General features: G+C 36.3%; 1 protein-coding gene and 1 pseudogene across 2 annotated transcripts in view; both read left to right on the forward strand.

The window, feature by feature from the left end:
- SLC12A2 (solute carrier family 12 member 2) overlaps window positions 1–22,247 on the forward strand; it is a 105,759-nt gene that overhangs the window by 15,102 nt on the left and 68,410 nt on the right. For both annotated transcript variants that reach the window (XM_034960444.3, XM_034960445.3), the window contains exons 2-4: window positions 13,845–13,964; window positions 15,241–15,316; window positions 15,615–15,710. In XM_034960444.3, the coding sequence (XP_034816335.1) occupies window positions 13,845–13,964; window positions 15,241–15,316; window positions 15,615–15,710 (292 nt within the window). The remainder of the gene's footprint in view (window positions 1–13,844; window positions 13,965–15,240; window positions 15,317–15,614; window positions 15,711–22,247) is intronic.
- Window positions 7,863–13,781, forward strand: LOC100993310 (protein O-glucosyltransferase 2-like; annotated as a pseudogene).

Genomic DNA, 22,247 nt, shown 5'->3' on the forward strand with positions numbered 1-22,247 from the left:
AAGTTAGTAGGGCATTACTCTCAGCCATTTAAGCTATCCACAGTTGAGAAATGCTCTCAGTTAAAAAGCAGCAAAGTCAGGGATCTGACAAAAGTGCAGCTACATCTATCATGAGTATTTTCTTTCCTGTCTTTGCTTCTTTTTCATTTACTCTGGTTTCTTTTCCATGCACATACAGTCGTATGTTGCTTGACAACTGGGATACTTTAGAGAAACACATTATTAGGTGATTTTGTCATTTTGCATAATGATACAAACCTAGAGAGCATATTCCACTACACACCTAGGCTATATGGTGTAGCCTGTTGCTTCTAGGCTACAAATCTGTACAGCATGTTACTGTACATGGTTGGAACATAATGGTAAGTATTTACATATTCACACATAGAAACCTAAACAGTAAAAATACAATATAAAGGATAAAATGGTACACCTGTGTAGGATACTTACTATTGAATGGAGCTTGCAGGACTAGAAGTTACTCTGAGTGAATGTGAAGGCCTAACACATTACTGTACACTACCATAGACTTACAAACACTGTAAACTTAGGCTACATTAAATTTATTTAAAATATATTTTTCAATAATAAATTAACCTCAGCTTGTTTTAACTTTTTACTTTATAAACTTTTAGATTGTTTAAAACTTTTTGACACTTTTGTAATAACATTTGGCTTAAAACACAGACATATTGTACAAGTGTACAAGAGTATTTTCTTTGTATCCTTGTTCTACAAACCTTTTTCTATTTTTTAAAATTTTAGGTTTGTTTCTTTTAAACATCTATTTTTTTGTTAAAAAGGAAGACACAAGCACACACATTAGCCTAAGCCTATAAAGGTTCAAGATCATCCATATCACTTTCACCCCCACACCTTGTCCCACTAGAAGGTCTTCAAGCACTATAACACGTGGAGCTGTCATTTCCTATAATAACAGTATACATTCCTTCTTCTGGAATACCTTCTGAAGTATCTGCCTGAGGCTGTTTTACAGTTATTATTTTTTTTAAGTAAGTAGAAGTAAGCTGTAAAACAATAATAAAAATTGTAAGTACATAAACCAGTAACATATTTATTATTGTTATCAAGTGTTATATACTGTGAATAATTATATCCGCTATACTTTTATATTACTGTCAGCTTAGTAGGTTTGTTTATTCCAGCATCACCACAAACTCATGAGAAATGCATCACACTATGCTCTTACAATGGCTACCACGTCAGTAGGAGAGGAATGTTTTAGCTCCATTATAATCTTATGGGACTATTGTATATGCAGTTCATTGTTGACAGAAACATCATTATGTAGCACTCGAGGGATTTAACTCTTGGCATTTCTACTTAATAGTTTGTGGGACATCTAGGAAAAGGACTTCACCTCTGACCCTCAGTTTCCTTATATGAAAAATGGGAAAGGTGACAGAGCTAGAGTATCCCTAATCTGAAATGCTCCAAAATCTAAAACTTTTTGAGTGCTGACATGGTGCTTAAAGGAACTGCACATTGGAGCATTTTGGATTAGGGATGCTGAACTCCAGTAGATATAATGCAAATATTCCAAAATCTGAAAATATCTGAAATATGAAACACTTCTGGTCCCATCCTTTTTGGACAAGGGATACTTAACCAGTATTCACAGTGAGAAGTATCAAATTCCTGTGAGAAATACATGAAAAATCAAGTGTATCTTATGTATCCAGGTGTATACTAAAATGTAGTTTTTAATTACATGGTTCTTGATACATACTGCTTTTCCAGTGTTTTACCCATTTATGATGCTACTAGACATATACTTCTCTATCTTCTTACCAACTTTTGGTTCATCTTTAAAATAATTTGAAATAGAAATTGTACAGTTACTAATTGATACTGGAAGGTGTAAGTTTTCTGGTACTCGAATTAAAATGTTTTCAAGCTTTTAGTTTATTGACATTAGCAAGTTGTGTGGGATTTGAAGCAATGCTATTTCTAATGCATTCTGTTGTAACTCAGTCTTGAATGGTTTGTAAAGAACATGATGGGCTAGGTAGAGGACTGAATTCTTTGTAATCAGCAGTTCTGACTTGGTTCATTGTAAAGTCACATGGTCACACCATCCACTTTTATCTGTGGCACTTGAGTTTTGAGCTTTGCATTAATACCACTGGATATTAATAGAGCATTGTTAACCAGGGCAGATTGGATTCCTGTAAAACAATACTTTGTTTTGAAAGAGTAGTCTGTATGGGGAGCATTACACTGAATACACCAATCACCGACAGCACGGATAGGAAATGTTGGTAGCTTTAGGATGATATAATTGGCCAGTACTTGATTAAAAAAAATTGTTAGAACAATTGTTAGAATAAAACCGGCCACTTTGGGGTCAAAATTTGCATATGTATGCACATATTTTTAGTTGCTAAATCACCTATGATTCATGATAGTAATTTAACACTTTGACTTACCTTAGTATTAAGCAGATGCTGTTAAACCATATAAGAAATTTTGATCTTTAACGTATCTTTAAAAACATTTTAATTCAGAAGTTTGTAGGGTGTAAATAAATGGCATTTTTAGGTGGACTTTAACATTTTTGAAATATAATTTTGGGTTTATTTAAATCAACAATAAGCTACTTGTCAAGAAAGTAATACACTTTTGTATGTTAACAGTGCCCTAAAATAAAGATCCCCACTCTGCTGGCTGTCATTAACCATTATTTAATTTGCTGAAATAATGCTATGCCCAGAAGTTTTGTTTCTGTTCTCAGACTAGGCAATCTCATATTAACCCTAGGCGTTCCTTTTGTAAAGTGTGTATCAGTGCCACTAAGGCAAATAGGAAAGAGTTTATCATTTATTAAATTTTTAGTGTCAGAGAAGTTGTGAAACATTTCTAGTACTGTGAACATTGGTCATTAAAGCCACATTCTTGTGCTATACTGTGTTGGCTTGGCAGATGGTGTGGGTGATAAATCCTTTAACACCACCATGTGGAATGGTGATTTCATATTTGTATGCAAAAGTCCTTTTTTTAAAGTCTTTTAGAGGTAATCTTAAACTCTGCCAATATCAAATTATAAGAAGCTATGTAGTAAGAGTCTAGATTAGTAATGTTTTACAGTATTTATTTTTATGTATTTTTTTCAACATCCAGTTTTCAGCTCACAGTATGGGCAGTTGCAATAGTAGATCACTTATTTGTTTATAGTAACAGCTAAAATTTATTGAGCTCTTTATTAATGTCAGGCAGTGTACTAAACATTTAACACATTTTCTCATTTAATGTTATTAAAGTATTTTTTATTGTGGAATCTAAAAAAAACATAAAATACAAATGTATAACGTAAGTTATCAAGTGAACATCTGTGTAATCACCACCCAGATCAAGAAATAGAATGTTGCTGGCACCCTAGAAATTCTCTGTGCACCCTCTTCTAATTCCTCCACAAAATAGCCACTACCCTGACTTATGGTGATCACTTCTTTGGATATTGGTGTTATTTTTTATAATGATTTTTGTCACCTTTATGTATTCCTGAAGACTATTAGTCAGTTTTTCCTGCTTTAAAAATGTATGTAAATGGAATCGTATAGCATATTTTCAATCTGACATCTTTTGTTCACTCTTAGTTTGTAACACTCATTTATACTGTGTCTTTCTGTAATTCACCCCCCCCCCCCTTTTTTTTTTTTTTTTTTTTTTGAGGTAGTCTCACTCTCTTGCCCAGGCTGGAGTGCAGTGGTGTGATCACAGCTCAGTGCAGCCTCAACCTCCTGGGCTCAAGTTATCCTCTGGCCTCAGCCTCCCAAGTAGCTGAGACTACAGGCACGTGCCACCATGCCTGGCTAACTTTTTTTGTGTGTGTATTATTTATTGAAATGGGGTTTCACCTTTGTTGCCCAAGCTGGTATTGAACTCCTGAGCTCAAGCGATCCACTGGCCTTGGCCTCCCGAAGTGCTGTGATTACAGGCATGAGCCACTGTGCCCATCCCTTCATTTATTCATTTCAATTGCTATTTTCTTCGATTGTATGAATATACTACAGTTTCTTTATTCTGCAGTTAAGGATGTTTGTGATGTTTCTAGTTTTTGGCAATTTTAAACAGTGCTGATATGAACGTTTTTATACAAGTATCTTGCTTCATAGAAGTATTGTATATCTCTAAGGATATGCTGAGGAGTAGAATTGCTGGGTTAAAGGTGTGCATTTTTTCAACTTGAAAATAATGCCCAAACTTTTCTTTCAGAATTGTTTTAACAGTTTATATTCTCACCGGGATCATATGAGAGTTTTTGTGTTCTGTACAATTATTGTATTTTCTCACTTCGTCTTCTCAGACAGTATGGAGTGGATAATATCCCCATTTCGCATATGTCGGAACTGAGGACCAGAGGGATTAAATAACTTGCCAAAGCACACATTACTAGTGACTAGCAGAGCTGGGATTTGAGCCTATCTCTGACTTGAGAACAGACACTCATTTTGCTCTACTATTTCAGGACATTATTTGGAAAACAGATTCCTCATGAAAGCTCAATATTCATTTACCATATCTTTGATAAAAATGACAGGAAAGGTCTGTGCTGTTGTGGACCTTCCATTTTAATACTTACTGAGGGAGTGCATAGATTACAAAACACCAAGTAAATAAAAAAGATAATTACAGAGTATGATATGTGTCATGAAAGAAATAAACGGGACTAAGAAGAAACAATATGTTAGGTGTTTTGGGAAGAAGAAGGCTGCATTTAAACTAAGACCTAAAGGATGAGAAAGAGCCAGACATCTTCAAAGTGCATTTAACAGGCAGAGGGAAAGGCAAGCCAAAAGTCCCTCAGAAGAAAATACTTTAAAACCAGTATTTCAGCAAAAGAACATTATATCAAATTAAACATTTTAGTTAGAACCCTCAATTATCTAACTTAAAGGATAAGAGTTTGGGGTATTATAAAATTCAAGGAAAATTAAATAGGAAAGTGGTCTATGGAAAAAAATAGAAATGTCACTTCTATAACAGTCAGACTAATATTTGCCTTTTCTTTAATGATGTCAAAATTTACTATGTGTGGTAACAACATATTTATGACAGATCGAAAGAATTCCTTGGGATAACATTATTTTTCAAGGCTTCCTGAAAAAGGCATGGATGTACGGAAACCCAGGGGTCCAGAGGTCGCAGTGGGAAAGTATCTAAGGGAAGAAAGAACCTGGTTTGACCTGGAACATTGATTAAAAGGAGATGCTATCTTGAGCAGCTAATGAGGATTTTTTAATTGGAAAAAATCCTAGATAATGTAGAAACGGAATGGTTGGCCTATTTTACCAGCCCTCTCTACCAGAATAGCCTCCAAGTAAACTTCCAAAGTTAAATAACACAAAACTCTATCTAGTACACAATTTCATACTTAAAACATTTGAATCCGGGTGTGGTGGCTTGTACCTGTAATCCCAGCACTTTGGGAGGCCCAGGCGGGCAGATCACTTGAGGTCAGGAAAGTTAGAGACCAGCCAGGCCAACATGGTGAAACCTGTCTGTACTAAAAATACAAAATTAGCCAGACGTGGTGGCTGGCACCTGTAATCCCAGCTACTTGGGAGGCTGAGGCAGGAGAATCACTTGAACCTGGGAGGCAGAGGTTGCAGTGAGCCCAGATCGTGCCATTGCACTCTAGCCTGGGCGACAGAGCAAGACTCCATCTCAAAAAAAAAAAAAAAAATATATATATATATATATATATAAAATACGTATGCTTCCTCAGATGGATTTTCTGGACACTATAGCAATTCTTCTCTAAAGGTAGTCTGGTACAGCTATTTGTAACAATCCTGTATAGCAGTTTCATAGATGCTGTATACCCTGGGAGGTATTTCTACAAAGTATAGAATTTTAAAAATCTCCTCTGGAGCTATACAGTGCAGAACTTCTGCTGTCGTTTTTATGAGGACCAAGTTAGAAGCCCTTAGCTTCTGTAGATTTGGGAACAAAGGAATGAGGGAAATAGATACCTAAAAATAGATAATCTAAAATAATTTACCTTGACTCATTATAATATGTGGAATTCTGTCATTTGGAAAATGGTTAAGTGTTTTCACTGAAACCATCAGGAATTTAAAACTAGATCCAAAAAGAAAAATTTCCCTCTCCATTTTGACAGAAGTCACTGTTTATAGTATATTGACAAGTTCTTTTTATCTTTTGGTGAGGATTAGAATAGTAAATGTAATGAAACATCCTAAGTGGTAAGATCAATATTTTATATCCAGGGCTGAAACTCACAAAAGAGGACTGAACCTAAGCCGTCACTTACGACTTAACACATATACACGATGTTTAGAGCTATGAGTCTGGTACGATAACCATGGAAAATACGGGATGAGCAAGGGAGAGGGGTATAGGACCAAGTGCTAAAGGAACTCCTACCACTTAATTGCTGGGTAGAAGAGTGTGTTGTTTCAAGAAAGGGAGTGGCTGACAGTGTCAGATGGTACTGTAGGAGTTCAGTGAGACAGGAACTGAAAAATGTACATTAGATTTAGCAGCCAAGAAGTCATTGGATGTCTTAATAAAATGATTTTGGTGTTGTGGTGAGGGGAAGCCAGGTTGGCTTGCATTTAAGAATGTGCTGCACTATTAGAAACTTTGGCAAGAGTCAGAGTGCAGTAAGAAGTTAACTCTGGTTAAAGGAGAGGGAATGATCAAGTTGAGATGGAAATTTGAATATACTAGGGAAAGAAGAGATCATCCATAGTGTAAAAATTATCCTTTTCTCTACATCCTGCAAGGAAGTAATGATCATGGAGACCAGAGTTTCCATCTTTTTTGTCTATTTTCTACATACTCAGAAAAGTGTTCTGCTCCCTATGGTTTCTGTTTTTCTTTTCATCTGTTTGCATAGCTTCTTTACCTACTAGCTTTTTATCCCTGGCCCCTCTCCTAAGTTCCAGTCACACATTTTTTAACTGCCGGATAGGACTCTAATTGTCCCATAGCTCCTCAGATTCAACATGTTCAACTGAATCTTTTCTTTTTTGATTACTGAGGGCCTAAATATCTGGATCTTCCATTCTTTCCTTTATCTCTTCCTTTCTTCCCCCTTTTTTTCTCTGTCCTACCAGTCCCTGCTGGGGCTGGGAAACTTCAAATCATAATGCTACTTTTTGAAAGATTATTTTCTGGAATAATACTAAATTTGGTCAGCTTCATTTAATAAAACATTACCCATAAAATATTTATGTTGCCAATTTCTACTTTTTATCCATTAGTGTGGAATATACAGTAAAAACCAAAAATCTATCATTTCTGTGAAAATGGCAGGTAGAGTGAAGATTTTTATTTATGTACTTTTGTATCAGCATAATTTATAGTTCATAATTGCACACTTGAACCTCCTTGATTATACAGTTTTTATACTTTTTTGTGTGTGTGGACCAAATACCATACTTGCTAATTCTCTTATTTCTCTGAAACAAATTTAAAGAAACAAAAGATGTGTCTTCCACTTTGGTTTCCTGGTATTTCAGGAAATTAATACGATTATGAACCCAATTTTATTATATTTAAGTCTACTAATTGAACTACAAATAAAAAGTTATTTGCTTTTGACTTTTGAATTTTATTGTAGAGATAACTAAAACAGTTTAAAAAATAGATCTGCCAGAAGATGATAGAGAAGATACATTTTTTATTTTGTGTGGACATACCTTTATTTTAAAATAAAATACTGGAAAATTTTACTTTGTTCTTATAACATAGTTGTATGTAGTATGGTGGAGAGCTAGTTGCAAAATTATTGCTAGATCTTCTATTTTGAGGTGGAATTCTGATAAACACCCACAGCAAAAATTTTTGGATGCCTGCATACTTTTGCATTGTTAAAAAGACACCCACATGAAATCTTAGCCTTAGAAAAAGTAGCCTACTAAGTACATACATCTTTCATTTTCTTTTAACACAGATGGGAAGAGAGATGCCTTTTTGTGTATATTATAGACATTATATTTTCTTGTAATACTTGGAGGTTATATATTTTAAAGTCTACTTCCATTAAAAAAACTGAAGAGCACTATGTATTCTATGGTGAAAGATAAGGGAACTCCTCCTTAAAGTTTGTTGAATTAACTGGCAGATTTTCTTGTTCTGGCTTTATTTGAATAATTGAACAATTGAATCATCAATCCCTATTCAGAGTCATTTCTTATTATCTGGGATTGTCCCTGACTCTACTGTCTGAAACACATTAAACAGTGGTGGAAGTACAGCTGAAGTGGGTTGTTATTGTGATTGAGCTACACAGTCCCCTAGTCATATTTTTTTTTCTTTTACCGTTTATGCACACTTCTTATTTTTGAATTATACTTTAAGTTCTATACATGTGCAGAACGTGCAGTTTTGCTACATAGGTATACACGTACCATGGTGGTTTGCTGCACCCATCAACCTGTCACCTACATTAGGCATTTCTCCTACTGCTGTCCCTCCCCTACCCCTCCCTGCCGCAACAGACCCCAGTGTGTGATGTTCCCCTCACTGTGTCCATGTGTTCTCATTGTTCAGCTCCCACTTATGAGTGAGAACATGCAGTGTTTGGTTTTCTGTTCTTGTGATTGTTTGCTGAGAATGATGGTTTCCAGCTTCATCCATGTCCCTGCAAAGGACATGAACTCATCCTTTTTTATGGCTGCATAGTATTCTGTGTGTATATGTGCTACATTTTCTTTATTCAGTCTATCATTGTGGAAGTTTGGGTTGGATCCAAGACTTTGCTGTTGTGAATACTGCTGCAATAAACACACGTGTGCATGTGTCTGTATAGTAGAATGATTTATAATCCTTTGAGTGTGTCCCCAGTAATGGGATTGCTGGGTCAAATGGTCCTTCTGGTTCTAGATCCTGGAGGAATTGCCACACTGTCTTTCACAATGGTTGAACTAATTTACACTTTCACCAACAATGTAATTTCTCTACATCCTCTCCAGCATCTGTTGTTTCCTGACTTTTTAATGATCGCCATTCTAACTGGCGTGAGATGGTATCTTAATTGTGGTTTTGATTTGCATTTCTCTAATGACCAGTGATGATGAGCATTTTTTCATATGTTTGTTGGCTGGTTTATGCATACTTCTAACAAGTTTAACTGTTAGTGGTTTCTGTGTTCATACCAGCAAGCAGAAGAAGAATAATAGGCATCTTCATTTTAAGCAGGAAGAGGGCTAACAATAGGCAGGCATATTTGCTGAAATGGGAAGTGACAGTTTGCAGTCTCATACAAAGGAAGAGATGAGAAAAATGACCAGAAGTAGTCACTTCAAGAATTATATTATGGTCCAGCAATTCCACTCATAGGTGTATGCTCAAGATAAATGAAAACATATTTTCACCCAAAAACTTTAGACAGCTGTTCATGGCAGCATTATTCATAATAGCCAAAAAGTAGAACCAGCCCAAATGTCCAACTGATGAATTAAAAAAAAGTGGCATATCCATACTATGGAATATTATCTGGCAATAAAAAGGAGTGAAGTACTGATACATGTTATAACATGAATGAACCCTGAAAACATGCTAAGTGAAAGAAGCCACACATAAAGCCCACATCTTGTGTGAGTCCATTTATATGAAATGTCAGAATAGGCAAATTCATAGAGACAGAAAATGGTTGGTGATTGGCAGGGGCTGAAGGAAGGGGGAATTGAGGTATTTCTTTTCAGGGTGATAAAAATATTCCACAGTTAATTGTAGTGATGCTGGGAATAAGAGTACAACTTTGTAGGTATACGAAAAATCATTAACTTGTACACTTTAAACTAGTGAGTTTTGTGATTTGTGAGTTATATCTCAATATAGCTTAATAAAGTTTAAAAACAATTGCAAATTTGGGGTAATTTTAAATTTTTATGTGGTTGGTTAGTTCCATTTTCCATAAGCCTGGGGGCATCCTTTTTATAGTACAGTAAAATAATCATTGGTTGATAATAGTTATGAAACTGTGTGCTGTAAGGAAAATACTTAATGTGTTTTAGGATCTCTTTTGAAAATGTATGAACTACTATCCTGAATGTTTAACATTAAACTTCATATGTGAATTCCTGGTTATCTTAAAATGACTCATTTTCCATGTATTTCACATAGCTGAGGTTATAGCTATGTCTATTAATGAAAACATGAGGATTAATTAAAAATTTAATTATTTTTCTCACCATTACAAAGCCTAGTTAAAATAATTTTCAAAAAATATACTTAATTAAGTTCATCATTGTCCTGAGAAAGAGGAGCAGCGCAGTTCTTGGCCGGGTCAGCAGAACACCTGGTGACCCTCACCTAGGCGTGCCAGGGCACAGGTTGTGATTGTCCTGGGGCGGCGGAAACCCACCTGCCTGCCCTGCATGCCTGCCCTGCATGCCAGACAGCACCCTTTGGAGTCGCTGTGATTGGCCGGTGTGCCCCTGCTGAAGCCTCGGCTGCTTCTGTCCACGTCTTACACTTCTTCATTTATCCATGGATCATTTCGAGAGTCCGTCTTGTAAATGTTTAGCATTTTGCTGCTTTATTGCTTCTTTCTGGGGATAGTTCCAGCACTTGCCGGGCGGAGAAAGGCAGCTGAGTCCGGAGAAGAGCAAAATATGGGGACCCAGGCTAAAAGCAGACATCGTCCTTCCCACCCTCTATTTCTATATTCAGACAGTGGATACATCAGGGAATAGCTTCACATCTTCTCCAGGCGAAGAAGTCTTCCAGGTGAAAGTCTCAGCACCAGAGGAGCAATTCACTAGAGTTGGAGTCCAGGTTTTAGACTAAAAGGATGGGTCCTTCATGGTAAGATACAGAATGTGTGCAGGCTACAAAAATCTGAAGGTGGAAGTTAAATTCCAAGGTCAAGATGTGGCCAAATCCCCATGTATTTTAAAAGGGCCAGTTTGCCATGAGAATTGTGACTGGCCTTTGCAAGATAGTGCAGCCTGGCTACGGGGGATGAACTGCCCACCCGGAAACCATTGCTCAGATTCAGAGAGATCTGGCACATTTCCCTACTGTGGATCCAGAAAAGATTGCAGTAGAAATCCCAAAAAGACTTGGACAGAGGCAGAGCCTGTGTCACTACACCTTAAAAGATAACAAAGTTTATATCAAGACTCATGGTGAACATGTAGGTTTTAGAATTTTCATGGATGCCATACTACTTTCTTTGACTAGAAAGATGAAGATGCCAGATGTAGAGTTCTTTGTTAATTTGGCAGACTGGCCTTTGCTTTGGAAAAAAAGAAATCCAATTCAAACATCCATCCGACCTTTTCCTGGTGTTGCTCCACAGATTCCAAGGATATCATGATGCCTACCTATGACTTGACTGACTGTTTTAGAAACCATGGGCCGGGTAAGTCTGGATATGATGTCTGTGCAAGCTAACACGGGTCCTCCCTGGGAAAGCAAAAACTCCACAGCTGTCTGGAGAGGGCAAGACAGCCGCAAAGGAGACTTGAGCTGGTTAAACTCAGTAGAAACACCCTGAACTCATAGACGCTGCTTTCACCAACTTTTTCTTCTTTAAACATGATGAAAACCTGTATGGTCCCATTGTGAAACACATTTCATTTTTTGATTTCTTCAAGCATAAGTATCAAATAAATATTGATGGCATCGTAGCAGCTTATCACCTGCCATATTTACTAGTTAGTGACAGTGTTGTGCTGAAGCCAAGACTCCGTCTACTATGAACATTTTTACAATGAGCTCTGCAGCCCTGGAAACACTACATTCCAGTGAAGAGCAAGCAACCTGAGCGATCTGCTAGAAAAACTTAAATGGACAAAAGATCACAAGAGGCCAAAAAGATAGCAAAAGCAGGACAAGAATTTGCAAGAAATAATCTCATGGATGATGACATATTCTGTTATTATTTCAAACTTTTCCAGGAATATGCCAATTTACAAGTGAGTGGGCCGCAAATCTGAGAGGGCATGAAAAGGGTAGAACCACAGACTGAGAATGACCTCTTCCCTTGCACTTGCCATAGGAAAAAGACCAAAGATGAACTCTGATATGCAAAATAGCTTCTATTAAAATAATGGTGCTTTGAAGACTCTTAACTAAAAAGAATTTTTTTAAGTATTAATTCCATGGACAATATAAAATCTGTGTGATTGTTTGCAGTATGAAGATAACGTTTCTACTTATGCAGTATTCTCATGACTGTACTTTACATTTTTAGAATTTTATAATAAAACTACCTTTATTAAAAAATATATATACACACAATTATTGCATCTGGCTTATACTTCTTTTGCTTCAAAAATCAAAGAATTAACAGTAATTAACATATGTAAATATGGAATCTAAGAGCTAATCTAGGTTGACAGTACTTTTAAAAAGCATATAGCAATATTGCATTACATGGAATTGAGTGAGTCTATTTGGCTGACAGATATTGGTTAAGGGAAAAGGGAATTTTGATTATCATGTAGATTTTGCACTGTGGTAGCACAGAACTTGCTGCATCTCATTTCTGTTAAAAGAAAATATGTATAGGCTGGGCACGGTGGCCCACACCTGTAATCCTAGCACTTTGAGAGGCCAAGGCGGGCAGATCACGAGGTCAGGAGATCGAGACCATCCTGGCTAAGATGATGAAACCCCGTCTCTACTAAAAATACAAAAAATTAGCCGGGCTTGGTGGCGGGCGCCTGTAGTCCCAGCTACTCGGGAGGCTGAGGCAGGAGAATGACATGAACCTGGGAGGCGGAGCTTGCAGTGAGCTGAGATCGCGCCACTGCACTCCAGCCTGGGTGACAGAGCGAGAGTCCATCTCAAAAAAAAAAAAAAAATGTGTATGTGTATATATATGTGTGTGTATATATATGTGTGTGTGTGTGTGTGTGTATATATATGGAGAGAGAGAATTCACTAAAGGATGTGAAGTACTGAAAACATGTTTTAAAAATTTAGTTGGTTCTTCTGCATTTAAAGAACATCTGAAATATAGCCATATTATGTTCTCTGCTGTTTAGATGTGGGTAGAGGAAGAACCACAGGATGGTGTTAGAGACATAATTCTAAATCCAGAACATCTATTTCCTAAACCATCTCCCCTTTCCTTTCATGACCTTTTTAGGGCTCGGTTACTGCTTTGGAAATGTGTCATATATTGGGATAGAACAAAACTCAAGAAGCACTGAAAGAGAAAGAGAGAAGTTAGAGAACAAAGAATTATGGAATCAGCTATGAAACCTAAAAACCTAAAAAGGAAACACTGGTTGTCAAATTCATTATGTCAACCAGTACATGTCTGAGTCTGAGAAAAACTACAAAGGAAAGCAATGAAAAGCTCTGAGTCACTGCAGACAAGGAATGAGTAAAGAGAGGAGCTATGAAGGAATCTTGGGATCCATGGGATTCCTGCTGTCATGGACTATAAAAAAAACATATTCGTTGGTGATGAAGAGGAGTTTTAAGTTGTTAATGTTGAAATTTCAGATGTAGGACTGGTGGCAACTAGGTGATGTAAATTTGTGGCTTGAGAGATGGGGTCTGAATTGATCGACTTAGCTACCCTGTAATTAGCAAACAGGAGTCATTGTTTCCTCCAGACACTACCAAAAGTGCAGCTAGAATTTGGAGTTATTAAAATGGATTTACTGTCATGGTGAGACTTAAATTTTAAGAAATTTCAGTAATTAAGGTTTTCTTCTAGTTTATTGTTTTGTGCTTTCCTGGGGTAAAATATTTGGAAACCCTTGATTCTTGGAAATCTGTACTATGCCCTCTTAAATATGGTTAGATGTATTTAGTTATGTTTGTTTTTATCAGGTGATTTTAAATTTTAAATGTTAAGCATAATTCATATTTCTTTTTATAACCAGGAACCTTTTGAGGATGGCTTTGCAAATGGGGAAGAAAGTACTCCAACCAGAGATGCTGTGGTCACGTATACTGCAGAAAGTAAAGGAGTCGTGAAGTTTGGCTGGATCAAGGGTGTATTAGTATGTATATATAGACTTAATTTTATAGTTACAGCATATCTGTTGGTTATAAAATCTTTCTAACGTTCTCATCAGTTCTCAAGAGAACTCTTTTTTCTCTATGTTAACTGTCTTACCTGAGTGCTGTGGAAAACCAAATTAATAGCTTGTACCTCCTTTGCTTTTGGATATTAACTTCAGCAAAGGAGATATGCCATTTATTTTGCCAAATTATTCTTGATTATATTCTATGTAATGTGTTACTGATGGTATTAAATTATATTTCATTGCCTCTTGTGAATCTCGTGCACTGTCACTTTTCAGAAATTAAATGTGAAGACTATCAAATTGGGAGCATCAGAATCAAGAAGGCTGAGCAGGGAATAGAGCTGAAATATGCCTGCTTCCTTTCACTCTCCCCCCATTATATTTCGAAGAGAAGCGTATGGAAGTTAACAAGCAAGGAATACAGGAGAAATACTTAAATGTTGAGTTCACTTTGTGCATAGGTTTAGGTGGTTAAGGTTCAGATTTACTTCTGTTTTTCTGTGTTTGAATAAGCACTAAGGATCTGACTAAAATAGGCTACATTGCCTTCTCATTGGGACTTTGGAAGCACTTAATAGGGGTTGTATTGGAATTTCAGGGAGAAATAGAGGGAAAAAATCACAGTTCTAGTAGTAATTTTATTGCCTAATCCATAAGGTGAATGTGAAGCTTCAGGTAGTATTGTTTGCCTTAGATTTTAGTGTTTTAGAAGACTATGTTCTATGTATGAACATAGCAAATAAAACTGAAAATAAATAGGGGAAACTTTTACAACTAATTTGAATTTTTAAAAATGTGAACAATTGGCATTTTTTATTGACAAATATTATGTAATACTTAAATCTGCTGAAGAAATCATGAAATGATGTTATAAAAGAATAAGCAAAAGTTAAACTTGGATTGATAAAAGGGAATATGCACTACTTTTTTAAAGGGCTGAATTTTAAAAATATATCTTGTATCTTTCTTGTTCTGTTGCTTCTGCTGCTTCACACAATTGTGATGAGTGCATTTATTTTCATACGCACTTTTGTATGTTACATTGTGTTTATATTAGCTCAAAAGTAAGCTCTTTTAAGCTCTTTATAAAAACTGTTAAAGAAAAGGGTGGGGTAGGAGTTAGATTTAAAACTACATATCTTCTGTAGTTTCAAATGCATATTGTTCTACTTTGACTGGTTTAATGCTTACTATATAATGTTTGATTATTCTTCTTCCTCTGTGTCTTGGCCTCTTTTTCCCTCTTTAGGTACGTTGTATGTTAAACATTTGGGGTGTGATGCTTTTCATTAGATTGTCATGGATTGTGGGTCAAGCTGGAATAGGTAAGTGAAGTTACATCCTGCTTGATTTGAGAATAAGCAAAATAACTGTGTCTGAGCTCTTAACCTCATGAAACTCAAGAAATTAGAGTCATTTTTAACTATGTTTTCCTTTATATCAGATTGTTATCTTGATGTTCCTTTTTTCATAATTCTGATTTGGTTTTTATAAAATGAGATCAAAATTGGGTAATTTATAACTTAAAATGTAGATTCAGTATTCTTAGACCAACCAGTTTTAGATACCGACGGGCTTAAACAAGAGTGTAAGTATTCTCATTGTCTTTCTTTCTTCGTAAAGGTCTATCAGTCCTTGTAATAATGATGGCCACTGTTGTGACAACTATCACAGGATTGTCTACTTCAGCAATAGCAACTAATGGATTTGTAAGAGGAGGTAAGTTGAATCTTTTTGAATCATCATCATCAGATTACTCTTACTAAACAGAGGTCTAAATTGTATTTTTAATTATTTTTTACTTTAACTGAAGCAACATATTAAGTCTATATAGACAAGAAAGTTGCTACTGAGCACTTCCAGACTAGTATATTTCAATGTAAAATTTTATATCAACTCATACACATAAGCTTTTAAGTTATTCAGAGTGTCTCGTAGCAAGAATGGAGCATCTACTTTGGTCTCTTATCCACTGGGCTGCATCTTAATTGCCTCCTCCAAGGCTTGCCCTTGGATCAGTCAGCAAGATGCTCCTGGCATTTGTTCAACATTGTATTGGGGTAACCTCATTCCCCACCTCCATCCCCTATTGAGGGAAACTGAGGCAGTATACCTTCCCCATGATCTAATAGCATTGTGTGAGCTATACCTGGGACTGTAAATTAATTAATATATTTATTTGGAGATGGAGTCTCACTCTCACCCAGGTTGGAGTGCAGTGGCATGATCTTGGCTCAGTGCAAACTCTGCCTCCCAGGTTTAAGTGATTCTTCTGCGTCAGCCTCCTGAGTAGCTAGGATTACAGATTTGCACCACCACGCCCGGCTAATTGTATTTTTAGTAGAGATGGGGTTTTGCCATGTTGGCCAGGCTGGGCTTGAACTCCTGACCTCAGGTAATTTGCCTGCCTTGACCTCCCAAAGTGCTGGGATTACAGGTGTGAGCCACTGCACCTGGCCCTGGGACTTTAAATTCATACTTTCAAGTCTAGCTTTCTGTGGGCACTATGAGGCCTCTCATTAGAGTCTATAAGATCTGCCTTGTGAGATTTTTACCCTCCCTAGGAAGAGGACCTAAGAGACTACGGGAGAATGGAATCAGGATCCCTCAAAACAAGAAGAAAAGAATTCCATTTTCCAAATCAAAACTCTTCAGAGTGAGAAGATCCCTGGAGAAAGGAGACAAAATGTCTGCCAGCACCTGTAAAGTCATGGTAGCAAATCAACTGAGAAAAGATCTATTTCATCTGCCTCAACTGTTTTGAATATCCCTATTTGACATTATATAACACAATTTCCACTTTACCTGCATCAAGTATTTGGGTGTGGGAGGGATAGAGACAGAGAACCAGATTGAGCTTTTCATTTTTCACCATTGTCTTTATATGTTTTAGACACCAGAGGATCCAAATCACTGTGACCCTTGGAGGCTGGTATCTTGTATCAATATGATTATGACTATGCTGAGCATGCATCACCGTTGACTGAAGTTTTATGCTTCTGTTAGCCTGGATTGAGCTATATTGGGATATACAATGTGGATATGTTCAGCAGAGTTAGTCAGATAATGTTGAGAGATTCTTTTTGGCTTCTCGTGAACTGGGTACTCCATGCTTCATTTCTCTCTGCCACAACTGGGGAATGAAAGTGGGAAGAGAAATGGGCTGGGATGCTGTGTGTTTGTAGGGGATCAGCAAATCATCAAAGAATTTCTCCTTTTCCTCAGACCTTAGAATCTAGGCTGTGAGCCTCAAAAGGAATGGGGCATGAAGCCACTGGCAACATTAACTTCATGCTTTTCCCCCATTTGAATCAGATTTTTGGAAGGTAGAGATTTTGCAAGATTGTGACCAAAAAGCCATTTCATTTTTCAATAATACCATTTGTAGTTTACATATATATACCATTGGTAGTGTGTATATATAAATATATATATACATATATATATATATCTTTACAAATACATCTGCCTCATAGACTTTGTGTGCAGTCTTCTGTCCTGGACTGCCAGGGAAAGTACGAGAATGTGGAACCCACACAGATCTGTCCCAAAAAATGACTATATATTATAATTTTGCATGAGTTTCCTGAAAAATCTGTTCACAAAGGAAGAACCTAGAGGGTAAAAACCACTTGAAATTCTGTTATGAGGTGTTCATACGATCAAGAAGGTGGTAGATTTGGTGAAATAATGAAACCCATAGAAGATAAAAGAGAAAGTTATTGATTTAAAGAATGACCAGATACTATGAAGCTTTCTTAGAAGGCATTCATTTTTCACTTAGTGACTTTGGACAGCTGGATTGTCTTTATAGAATATGTATGAGCTGCATCATCTGCAATTAGTGTTTTCAAGAGATTCTTTTAGTGAATGTAAGCCCCTTCTGTCTCCTCTGTATCTGACTCAGATTTGGAAACCCCTAACATGATTTATTTTGGTATCATGAAAAAAATATTTTCCACATGGGAGAAACTAGATACAGGCATAAAACTGAGATCACATTACACCTGTATTCAGGATTCTAAATTGAAGGTATTAGTCTTAAAATTTATCCTGAAAGTACATATTTTTTAGTTTTTTCCATTAAAGTGACCTATAATAAATGACCAGCTCAGTGGCAATAAGCAATTCTTGTGCCCATGTTGTGTATTTCCACTCAAAAGAACCAGCGGACTGTAGAGAAAAAATTGATTCCTTATCTGGGCAGGAAATGAGCTTAGACACCTTTTCAGATCCAAAGTATTGAACACTACTAGTTTCATATCAAAAGGACCTAAGAGTCAACTTAAAGGAGCTAACACTGGCTAAAGTTTGGATAATTTGAACAGCAGTAATGATGATAACTGATTTGGATGAAAATATATGAAAATATGGATGTAAATCCATAAGTTAACAATGAAACAAACCAAAAAATCTCACTTTTCACCTTTGAAACATACTCGGGAACCATCTTATGAAAATTGATAAATAAATAGTGTTGAATCAAACTCCTGAAAGGTTTCTTTCCTGAACTCAAGGTAACCAAGAAGTCGATGAGATTTGTTCTTCAGATAATTGCTCTACATAATGAGTAAAGGAGGAAAGAGACTTAGAATATTCCAACTTTGTATGGTTCAAAGACATAAATCTAAGACCTGAAACCATAGAAATTCTAGGAGATAACATTGGAAAAACTCTTCTAGGCATTGGCTTAGGCAAAGAATTCATGACCAAAAACCCAAAAGCAAATTTAACAAAAACAAAACTAAATGGGACCTAATTAAACTAAAAAGCTTCTGCACAGCAAAAGAAATAATCAGCCAGAGTAAACAGACAACCCACAGAGTAGGAGAAAATATTTGCCAACTCTACATCTGACAAAGGACTAATAATGCAAAATCTGCAAGGAACTCAAATCAGCAAGAAAATATCAATCCCATCAAAAAATGGGCAAAGGACATGAATAGACAATTCTCAAAACAAGATGTACATATTGCCAACAAACATATGAAAAAATGCTCAACATCACTAATTATCAGAGAAATGCAAATTAAAACCTCAATGAGATACCATCTTACTCCTGCAGGAATGGCCATAATTTTAAAAAATAATAAAAATAACAGATGTTGGTGTGGATGTTGTGAAAAGGGAACACTTTTACACTGTTGGTGGAAATGTAAACTAATATAACCACTATGGAAAACAGTATGGAGATTCCTTAACTAAAAGTAGAACTACCATTTGATACAGCAGTCTTCCTGCTGGGTAATCTACCCAAACAAAGGAAAATAAGTCATTATATGAAAAAGACACTTGTGCACACATGTTTATAGCAGTAGAATTCACAATTATAAAAATGTGGAACCAAACTTAAATGCCTATCAACCAGTGAGTGGATAAAGAAAATGTGGTATATATACACCATGGAATACTATTCAGCCATCAAAAGGAACGAAATAATGGCATTTGCGGCAACCTGCATGGAGTTGGAGACCATCATTCTAAGTGAAGTAACTCAGGAATGGAAAACCAAATCTCATATATTCTTTCTTATAAGTGGGAGGTAAGCTATCAGGATGCAAAGGCATAAGAATGATATAATAGACTTTGGGGATGCGGGTGGAAGGGTGGGAGGTGGGTTAGGGATAAAAGGCCACACAACCACACACTGGGTATAGTGTACGCTGCTTGGGTGATGAATGCACCAAAATCTCAGAAATCACCATTAAAGAACTTACCCATGTAACCAAAAACCACCTGTTCCCCAAAAACTATTGAAATAATTTTTTTTAAATTCCAACTTCTGTAAAGCTTTTACTTGATAAGAATACCTGTGAAGTATTGTTTCCCAACAAATTAAATCTGAATCACATTATGCCAATATCTCCAGGAAGCATTTTATAGAATATCCAGGGGAGAGAGGAACTTTTTTAATGACAGCATAGGGTGATGACAGAAAATTCCAGACTGGGAATCTCTATGGAGCAAGGAACCCTTCTTATTCAAGGCTCGAAAAAAGATGGAGAGGAGAGTTAATGGTTTAAAACAAACTTGGGATTCAATGTGTAGGTATGAGTTTTGTTTGCCATTTTAGCTATAAACTATAAACTATACTTCTTGGTGGTACCAAGAATCCCTGAGTTGGATTTCCTACAGCTCAACTGCTGAGGATTTGATTTTGACTGCCTACCTTGTAAGGGCTACTTAGAGAGGACAGTAATAGAGCTAGAATTATCCAGAGGACTGGTGTCTTAAAAGGAAATGGAAAAATGCTGTGGGAAGAGTGATGCCTGGTGAACCCATCTGAACTTTTTGTAGACTGAAAGTTGACTATGAAGGGAATTAATGAGGAAATAAATTTTCTTAAAATACTATTCAAAGGTTGGGGAACATTATGTTTATTGTTTAATAATTTTAATTCAAAGAGCCCCATTTTAAACTTGATGCATAGTTTTTAAAAATTAATGTTAACTAGTTTCAGCTTTCTACATATGGCTATCCAGTTTTCCCAGCACCATTTATTAAATAGGGAATCCTTTCCCCATTGCTTGTTTTTCTCAGGTTTCTCAAAGATCAGATACTTGTAGATATGCAGCATTATTTCTGAGGGCTCTGTTCTGTTCCATTGATCTATATCTCTGTTTTGGTACCAGTACCATGCTGTTTTGGTTACTGTAGCTTTGTAGTATAGTTGAAGTCAGGTAGTGTGATGCCTCCAGCTTTGTTCTTTTGGCTTCCTTACACCTTATAAAAAATTAATTCAAGATGATTAAAGACTTAAACGTTAGACCTAAAACCATAAAAACCCTAGAAGAAAACCTAGGCATTACCATTCAGGACATAGGCACGGGCAAGGACTTCATGTCTAAAACACCAAAAGCAATGGCAACAAAAGCCAAAATTGACAAATGGGATCTAATTAAACTAAAGAGCTTCTGCACAACAAAAGAAACTACCATCAGAGTGAACAGGCAACCTACAAAATGGGAGAAAATTTTCGCAACTTACTCATCTGACAAAGGGCTAATATCCAGAATCTACAATGAACTCAAACAAATTTACAAGAAAAAAACAAACAACCCCATCAAAAAGTGGGCAAAGCATATGAACAGACACTTCTCAAAAGAAGACATTTATGCAGCCAAAAGACACATGAAAAAATGCTCATCACTGGCCATCAGAGAAATGCAAATCAAAACCACAATGAGATACCATCTCACACCAGTTAGAAGGGCAATCATTAAAAAGTCAGGAAACAACAGGTGCTGGAGAGGATGTGGAGAAATAGGAACACTTTTACACTGTTGGTGGGACTGTAAACTAGTTCAACCATTGTGGAAGTCAGTGTGGCAATTCCTCAAGGATCTAGAACTAGAAATACCATTTGACCCAGCCATCCCATTAGTGGGTATATACCCAAAGGATTATACATCATGCTGCTATAAAGACACATGCACATGTATGTTTATTGTGGCACTATTCACAATAACAAAGACTTGGAACCAACCCAAATGTCCAACAATGGTAGACTGGATTAAGAAAATGTGACACATATACACCATGGAATACTATGCAGCCATAAAAAATGATGAGTTCATGTCCTTTGTACGGACATGGATGAAATTGGAAATCATCATTCTCAGTAAACTATCGCAAGGACAAAAAACCAAACACCGCATGTTCTCACTCATAGATGGGAATTGAACAATGAGAACACATGGACACAGGAAGGGGAACATCACACTCTGGGGCCTGTTGTGGGGTGGGGGGAGGGGGGAGGGATAGCATTAGGAGATATACCTAATGCTAAATGACGAGTTAATGGGTGCAGCACACCAGCATGGCACATGTGTACATATGTAACATACCTGCACATTGTGCACATGTACCCTAAAACTTAAAGTATAATAATAATAAATAAAATAAAATAAAATAAATAAAAATTAATGTTAACTAATTTGAGATAATGCCTGTTTATTTATCTTGATTCTTAACTGAATTATAACGTGTTTATATTTTATTAATTGAATAATGTTTTATTCTTATCTTGAAAATTATGTGTTTGCAGCTTTGCAGAAGTATGTGAATTCAGTGAACTTTCCTTAGTGTTGTGTACATTTTGCCATAGGAGAGATTTAATATTACTAATTAATTTTAACTTTGGCTTTAACAGTACATTTTGGAGATTAAACAGATATCAATCTAGAAAAGTTGTACTTTGTTATTAACTTGTAAACAAATGTAATAATGTCCAACTTTAAAGTCTCATATAATGGA

This window comes from Pan paniscus, chromosome 4 (genome assembly GCF_029289425.2).
Source record: "Pan paniscus chromosome 4, NHGRI_mPanPan1-v2.0_pri, whole genome shotgun sequence".
NCBI lineage: Eukaryota > Metazoa > Chordata > Mammalia > Primates > Hominidae > Pan > Pan paniscus.